Here is an 8832-nt window from a genome sequence, read left to right as displayed (position 1 = left end):
AATAAAAAGGGTGGGGGAAGGAAAAGACCCCTAAAGGAGTGAAAATAAGGAGTTACAAGGATTGAAAAAAGAGGAAAAAGAAGGAAAAGCAAGAAAAGCAGGGAAAGATCAAGAAGGGAATAACGAGTTATGAAAAGGAATCTTTAAATGGAGGGGGACAGAAAAAAGTATCCAAAAAAACCCAGTGAAAATTAAATCAAAGCACTGCAGGCAGTGGGAATGGGAAAGAAAGGGAGAAGTAGGGAAAAGAGAAGGGAAAAGTAGGAAAAGAGAAAGTAAGGAAAGTACCTGAAAGGCAGAGAAAAGTCTCTTAGGTGTTGGAAACGATGGAGAGGTGGAAATAATGGCATGAAAAGAAAGGAAAATACGAGAATAGAAAAGCAAGGAAAAGGCAAGGAAGGAAAAGAAGAGGAAAAAATGGAATTACCCAGAAAAAGCATGGAAAAGACGGGAGAAAAATGGGAATTAAGTCAAACAGGGAAAAGCAGGGAGAGGATGGGAAAATGAGYGAGGGAAGGAGAAATATACCTGAAAAATATTTGGAAAAAAGTGGAGAAGGGAGGGGAAGAAACTTGAAATGCACTGAAGTGAGGAAACACCTAAAACACCTAAAAAAGTATTGAAATATGGAGAAAACAGAAGGGGAAGCCAGAAAAGATTGGCAAGAAAGGGGGAAAGACCTGAAGGGAAAGCAAAGGGGGGAAAGCAAATTCAAATCAAGAATGGCAAAGGAAGTGGGAAAGACAGGCAGGAGAAAAACAAGCAGGAAAGGTAGGAAGTGAAAATAGAAAAAAAAAACATAATGAAAATAAAGTTGGGCTGATGAAAGATCCTGAAAATTTAATGGAACTCAAAGGAAGGGGGGGGGGGGGAAGTGAATACAGGGAAAAAAGTTAAAAGCATCAAGAAAATGGGGGAAAAGGAAAGATTTGGGAGGAATTCAACAGGGCAAGAAGGAGGAAGAGGGAGGAAAGAGCAGGGGAGGGAGAGCCTGAAAAAACAGGGGGAAGAATGGCAGGGAAACAAAAACAGGGAAGACAAGACAGGAAAAGCTGGGAAAAGACAGGAAAAGAAAAAGCAGGAAAAGAAAAAGCAGGAAAAGAAAAAAGTCACAGTGAGAGGGAAAAGCAGAAAGAAAAGCAGGAAAGCAACAGGGGAAAGCTGGGATAAGCAGTGGGGAAAGCAGGGAAAGACAGACATGGAAAAAAGAATGAAAAAAAGAAAAGCAGGAGGAAAATTCAAATCTGAAAGATGGGAAAAGGAGGGGGGAAATGGGAAAAGGAAAAAAAACTGAAATGGGAAAGTGTTGGAAGAGGGAGAATGGTTGGAGTGGAAAGCAGGGAAGGGGAGAGAGAAGCACTGAGAAAAGACAGGAATTTGGGAGGCGGGAGAAAAAGACTTGAAGTGTTCCTTGAGAGGGAAATGAACTCAAGTTCCAACCTAAAAGCAAATGAAAAGGACACTGAAATTCTTTTAGCCAAAGTTACAAAGCTGGATTTTCTCTTCAGACAAAACTCTTGTCACTATTGCCACGAAGAAACTCTGGGACATCTCTGGATCTTGGAATCATCATTTTCCAAGCCCTGGCTCCTGAGATTCCGGGATTTGTCCTCGCAGGTCACTGAGGTTGTGACCTCAAGCTTGGAGAACTCAATCCCCAGGGAACGGGCACGGCCCTGAGGCTGCCAGAGCTCCAGGAGCGTTTGGACAGCGCTGCCAGGGATGCACAGGCTGGGATTGCTGGGGGGGCTGGGCAGGGACAGGGGGGGCACTGGGTGATCTTGGGGGCCCTTCCAGCTCAGGATATTCCATGATTCTCTAATGTAAATCCCTCAGCTTATTCTTGACTCCAAATGTCTCCAAAATGGGAATTTCCTTCAATTAGGGAAGGGTTTGTTGAGTTGAGCTCAATGTGCTCCATTCAGGATGAGCTTTCCTTCCTGCCTTGAGTAAAAGGAACTCCATCATCATCATCATCATCATCATCATCATCATCATCATCATCATCATCATTTCATCATCATCTCATCATCATCACCACCATCATCCTCATTACCATCCCTGCAGTCTCAGAATTATTAATTCCATCTACGAGGGAAGGAGTCCTGGATTCCTGCCCAAGCTGAAAAATCTGAAGGAAAAAACAGTTCTAAAACGGGCCAGAAAATGGCAAAGAATTCCCCAGCTGGGGAGGGGCAAGAGAGATCCTGGAGAAAGTTTTGGTTTGCATTTTCTGCTGGAGATCTTTCATTAGTTTCTTTAGAACCAACAAAATCTGTATTTAATTTTCCATCTATCATTTTCCAATCATTAACTCSGTTTTTGACAATCAACATCCATCAAATTTCTCTCCTCTCCTTTCTCAAGGGGACACCTGCAGGAGGGGGATTTGGTTATTAATTTCTCCTGCCTCAGCCGTGCTGCTCTTTTGTTACTCAACACCACAAAAACACCCACAAATCTGAAGTTTCAAGAAACTGTTGAAATTCCTGTGATTTTGCAAGAGAAGAGATTCGTAAGTCAGTGCTCAGCAGGATTCAGAGCTGTGATCACACAATTTGGATTGGAGAAGTAAAGTTTTTAACCCTTTTTTTAGAGAATCAAGATTATTTTGGGTTGAAGAGACATTAAAAATCGATTTCCAGCCCCTGCTGTAGGCAGAGACACCTCCCACTGTCCCAGGCTGCTCCCAGCCCCAATGTCCAGCCTGGCCTTGGGCACTCAAAGGGATCCAGGGGCAGCCACAGCTTCTCTGGGCACCCTGTGCCAGGGCCTGCCCACCCTCCCAGAGGGGAATTTATTCCCAATATCCCATCAGGCCCTGCACTCCTTCAGTTTAAGGCCATTCCTGTCCCTCCATCCTTGTCCTCTTCAGCTCTCCTGGAGCCCCTTCAGGCATTGGAAAGGACTTTGAGGTCCCCAGGTGAATAATTTCAGCCTGTGACTAACTGTGATGCTCCAGAACATCGACCACAAAACACAATGAACAGCAACTGCAAACCCCCTCAGGTCCAGCAGATCCCATAAACCTGACAGGGCTCAGATGGGGAACTGCCAAAAACAAATCCAGGCACCTGAATCATAACGGAAGGAAAAGCTCAGCAACCGACATGAGGTGGAAAACAAAAACAATTACAGATTTCCAACAGGAAGTTGTTTGTGTAAAACCCCACATGAACAGGGATATGGAGCAGAAAATCTCTGTTTGACCAGGTGCCTTTCTTTGCTGGGCAAATATTGGGCAGTTTAAGATGAGTCATTTTGAGTAAAATATCACAGAATTCCAAGATACCTGGGGTTGGAAAAGAACTCCAGGATCCAATCTGTGCCCGATGCCCACCTTGTCCCCAGCCCAGAGCACTCAGTGCCACCTCCAGCCCTTCCTGRGACACCTCCAGGGATGGRGAYTCCAAAGCTCCCTGGGCAGCCCCTGCCAAGGCCTGAGCACCCTTTCCATGGGCAAATTCCTCCTGGTGCCCACCCWGAGSCTCCCCTGGCCCAGCCTGAGGCYGTTCCCTCTCCTCCTGTCCCTGTTCCCTGGAGCAGAGCCCGACCCCCCCGGCTGCCCCCTCCTGTCAGGGAGTTGTGCAGAGCCACAAGGTCCTCCTGCAGAAAATTCCAATAAATAAATGATCCAAAAGTCAGGGTAAACACAAACTACCCTCGGGACACKAACACTCAGCAGTAACTCTACTCTGCAGCCACTTCCTTGTGTAATTTTGACTGAAAAGACACTTCCTTCCTATCCACAAATTCCAGACAATCTCATTGGGATGGATTTGTTCTATAAACCAACACAACACATTCTGTGTCACCAGCTTGGAGTTTTCCCTCACTCCCTCATTAGAAGGGATGTTCCTGCTTGGTTTTAATGGGAGTTCTTCCACAGAGGACCTTCAGAGKTCTTTTTTTTTCAGTTGTCCAGAATAAAAAAAAAGATGATGGAATGAAAACAGGGATGGCAGAGTGAAGAACAATGGAGATGAGCCACATTTCCCAGTGAATCCTACCCTTGTGTGCTGCAGCCCCCTCCAGACACCACTGTACTTACAGGATGGGAGCCTAAATCCTGGCAGAGCAGCCGTTCCCAAAGGACTGAGCCATCAGGATGGATCAGCACCTAAACTCACAACCTTTTAATGCAAAGAGCTGAGGCTGGAAGGCTGAGAGCTGCAATCCTTGGAGGAATCAAGAGACAAGGCAGAGAGTGAGAGGGTCAGGGCTGTGCCTGCCCCCCCTGCAGTGTCTGCTCCCAGGGCCTGTGTGTAGCAATTCCAGGTATTAGATCGGGTTTGAAAACATCTGGAATTCCAGAGGAGCTGTAAAAGCTTCACAGCTAAAGGATTTAAGGAACTCCATCTCTAGAGGTTATCCAAGTTAATCTATTTAATGTGGAATAGTTTCAAACGGGAGTCATTACTCCTGGTTCTGCCAGGCCCTGGTGGTCACCAGTTGTACCTGAACAGTCCTAGAATTGAAGGAGAATGGAAAATAACCTGGCTGCATCACTGCAGAGACAGGGACAAATCCTCCCAACTGGCAGAATCTGCAGGAAATCGGTTTTTGCAAAACTCCATCCTCCTGCACCCAAAGACAGGTGATGCAGGAGGAAGCAGGCTGGTTTCAGCCCCAAAATTCCATTCCACAGCCTCCAAACAGCTGCTCTGGGATGGGGAGGAAGCTGCAGACACAGAACACTCACAGGTGAGGATTAAAAACCCCAAACTGCAAGCACAGCCCACGAGAGCCAAGCAGAGCTGTGTTCACCCATCAGTGATTTGCAGACCTCACTGTTTCAATTAAAAACTCCAAATTAGCTGTTACGCCTCCAACTTTTACTTTCATATTTTGAAGTCTGTTTCAATGTATTTGATATTTACATATTATAGTATAATTATACCTACCATACCATGGCTTGGAGTAGGTTAATTGCATAGGAAGATTTACTACGTTTACATTATTTTTTTCTTGTTTTGTTTTTTTTTTCTTAAATTACTCTTTTTTTCTGTTGGTTTTTTTTTCTTTTTAAAAAGCACAGTAAAGAGTCTGAGGACAAATTATTCAACTGTTTATCATACATAAGACTGCATGACTATAATACAAAGGGCTTGTCTTTTCATTTAACGTTACAATATACACAGCAAGTCCGGACTAGATCTTACAATCTGAACACAGGTATTTAACCTTTTCCATGCTGTTTATGTTTACAATGCACAGAAGTCCTGTAACCAAACTGTGTAGTAAAGCACACAAAACTGGACTGTAACATAACACAGTATGCAGAAGCACTGGATTTTATGATTTTTTTTTTTCTTCTGGATGTAGAGATTATTTGTTTGAACTGCTTTAAGTTGGTTTTTTTTTTTTTTTTGGCGCTCGCTAAGGGGTGGCAACCGGCGCGCATGATGTTACCCAGATTCCATATTACCCTCATATTCCTAGACAGCAGTAAGAACTGGATTCCTTTTTTATATTGCTAAAATCAGCATCCTTTTCTAAGGTGACAGCCTTCCAAATCCTGTAAACTTCGCTGAATTACTGAGCTTCAAAAGAAAACCAAAAAAAGAAAAAAAAAAAAGGGAAAAAAAAAATCCGCTTTCATCCACAGGGTTGATGTGTCGGTACAAAAAGAAATACTTGATTAAGAAACCCATGATTTACAAAAAAATGCTAATCCCAAGGATTCRTTCCCATTTACATGGTAGTGAGCTGCTGTGTTGCCACTGTGAGTATAAAAAAATTCCACCTTTTTGACTGAGAAAACGACTTGGCCGCATGGAATTGACCATTTGCTGCTAAAATTAACTTTTCCAAGGGCTTACTGGCAGAGGTAGATCACTGCTTCTGTAAGAGAGGATGGGCAACACTGTTCATCTGGGATGGCCAATCGAGGAATTCACCTTCGTTCTTTCACCAAGGGTTTTTTGGTTTTTTTTTCCCACGCAGCTTTTTTTTTTTCCCCTCCTTTTCCCACAAAAAAAAAAAATCTCTTGGATGGGCCCGTAAATTTTGCAACTGCCAAGCTGACTGTGTTATATTAAGGCAGCGTTACCCAAAAATTAGGCACCTGTTAAATACAGCCTGCTAACCTCAGGTCTCCCGTGAGGGTTTTGCTTTACTCAGCCTATTATTTTTGGACCTGTTCATGCAATCRAGGTCTTGCCTTCAAGTTTACAATTATGTTAATAAGGAATACAAGAATCAACTGCTGGTTTCATAGCTTCTGGATCTAGTGTCCCTTTGAAACCTTCAGAAGCCTGAACACATTGATAATGTAACAGATGTTATAGTCTCCGAGTAGATGTCAATCTATTATCTTCAGTACACAGATTGCTGTAAATGTATTGGCTATGAATTCAACAACAGTTCCAGTTTTGTTTAAGCAATAGTACAGCCATAATTTTTTCAACTGACATTTAAAAATGGTCTAGTTACACCTTGTGTCAAAGTGCAGAACTGCTACATTATTGGTTACAGACATCTATGTGCTATAAAAACAGCTTTGGTACAATAAATTATCAAAAAAGAAAATAAATTTTTGTAAAATTCACAGCATAATTGTGAGGCAAAAAAGCAGTCACATAAAATTCTGCATTTTTTTTTTTTTTAAAAATGTTCAGGATGAACAGAAGACGTCTTTGTGCAGAAGTAATGGTGGAGAAACCACGTGCCGAGAAAAAAGCAAAAGAAAAAAGTAAAAAGCAGGAAGGGACACAGTTGTAGCTATTTCCATCAAACGCAAACCACTACTCCTGTGACCTTCAACCAATAAGGAAGTCAACTTTATGACACACGCAAAGTGACCTTGCAATACCTTACAATAAGTGGGTCACAAAAGTCTATTTTAAAAGAAAGGCCTCTTGAATTACCCATTCTCTGTGTTTTCAGCATTAAGGACTGTCTGCAAAAGCATGTCCAAAAGTGATTGCATCTGAAATGGTAGGCTCTTCTAACTTAAGAGTCCAAATCCATAAGGCCAAAGGTTATCCCAAAGACCACCACTTAGACCTCCCCAGGACTGGCCAGGACCGACCCGTTGATTGCTTCTCAGTGCACCTCAGTTATGAAACCAGTCAGATTTCCATCCTAACTGCCCGTGGGCTCCAAAAGGTGGCACCCACAGAATTCCCATCACAATTGCTGCTTTGATCCTCAGTAGATTCAGAAAAGGAGAGTTCTGCTCACCGCCACTTCGCATGCTCAATGTGCCTCACAAACTCCGTCACAACCGTCCCTTTTTACAGCTGAAGAATAATATATTTGTGTAATCTGAAGGTCCCTCTTTCTTACAGTACTGCATTTCTGTGCCCATGGTTGTTTGGGGAACTAAAAAAAATAGATATATTACTCACTCCCCCTCCCACCCAAAAAACTTCAAAGGGCCTTTTTTTAGAAATCATGTGCAATGCCTTTAAAAAGAAACTAGCTTGCAACTATGACTAACATTTGAACAATAACCCCTGTTGAATGAGAGCAAAAAAAAAAAAAAAAAAAATTAAAAAAAAAAAATTAAATCAAAACCCCTCCCCCAAAAAAACCAAACTATGACTAGGTTGTGGCAAGTTAAAATGGGGGAAGCAAAAGGTGAACACCACTAAGCTATCCGTTAAGGTGGGTCCAGACATGGCTCTTAAAAAAAACCAACCAAAAAAACCTCCCCCCAGCAAAAAAACCAACAAAAAAAAAACTTCATTGTCCCTTTGCAATCTTTTCAAGTTTAAAAAAATAGTCAACTTTGCCCTCCTGTAGCGGTTCAGTGAGTTTATCTCCTTCTGATTCAAGCAGCTTTGCACTTTGTTTTTGGAAAAACACCACTTCTATAAAAACACACAAGAAACAAACTTAGTTTCAGTTTAGTCACGAGCTAGCCACAGGACTTTGCTGAACACAAACTCCTGTCATGGGAGACTCTTCTCTATCAATGCCTTGCCTCATGGCAAGGTGTCCTTCAGTCATGTAATGAGCAGGACCTGTATTAGCAGAAAACTGGTACGTGGGATGTCCAGCTATGCCAGTTTCTTGGCGCGGATTAGAGTAGACTGTTAAATTCATGTCCATAGCTCCGTTCTGTCCAAAGTCCAAGGTATTAGCAGCCACTGGGCGGTTCTGATAGGCCTGATTGCCTTGGTTACCAGTAGAGGAGGAAGATGTAGAGGAAGAAGTAGTTGAGGAAGACAGGGATGTCATGGAGTGGTGACTGTGGCCCACCTCCATAGAATCCTGGGTGGAGGAGCTATTTGTTGGAGAATTGTAGACTCTCGGCCTGGTCCGGCTGCCCAAGGCTTGCTGTCCATGGTGGTGGTGGTGGTGGTGGTGATGGTGGTGGTGGTGGGAGCTGTTGCCATGGTGATGATGTAATGCATTCTGTTGTTGAGGGTTTACATGGAAGGTGGTTTCTTGAACCGGGTGGTTCTCGACAGTGACCTGGCTGGGAGCTTCAGTGGCTGTCCAACCGATGGGAGGAGGAAACTGTTGTCGAACCTGCRTGCAGGAACAAAATCAAAATTAAAATGCTGACCCCAAGCTGTCGTTTTGATGCCTTAGGATTTTTAGCTTCCATATTTTCATGTATCTGTATTCTCGTACTTCTCTAGTACAGCACTAAAGCTGCTGTTCTCCCATCTTTAGACAGAACAATTCCTCTCTGGACCTAAAACCCAAGGACACTTCGCTGCCTCAGACCCCCAAAATATGGAAACAGCAGAGAATTGGGGGGAACAAGCTTGGGGTGGGTGACATCATCACCTGAAGGTGTCATTGGAGAATTGGGGCCTGATGTGTTAATTAGACAGAACTTATAAAAGGGAAGATCTCGTGACTTGGGGTCATTTT

General features: G+C 43.2%; 1 protein-coding gene across 1 annotated transcript in view; it reads right to left on the bottom strand.

Annotated features, from left to right (window-relative positions):
• Positions 1–3548: 3548 nt before the first annotated feature.
• The window catches only part of DYRK1A (dual specificity tyrosine phosphorylation regulated kinase 1A), a 69578-nt gene continuing 64294 nt past the window's right edge, over positions 3549–8832 (bottom strand). Inside the window, exon 12 of the mRNA XM_057386895.1 lies at positions 3549–8481. Coding sequence (XP_057242878.1) covers positions 7858–8481 — 624 coding nt within the window. The 3' untranslated portion in view covers positions 3549–7857. The remainder of the gene's footprint in view (positions 8482–8832) is intronic.

This window comes from Malurus melanocephalus, unplaced genomic scaffold (assembly GCF_030028575.1).
Source record: "Malurus melanocephalus ecotype Western Australia unplaced genomic scaffold, MMel_1.1 scaffold_1093, whole genome shotgun sequence".
NCBI classification, from domain to species: domain Eukaryota; kingdom Metazoa; phylum Chordata; class Aves; order Passeriformes; family Maluridae; genus Malurus; species Malurus melanocephalus.
Note: the sequence above shows the minus strand (reverse complement) of the source record. Positions and strands in the feature narration are given on the sequence as shown.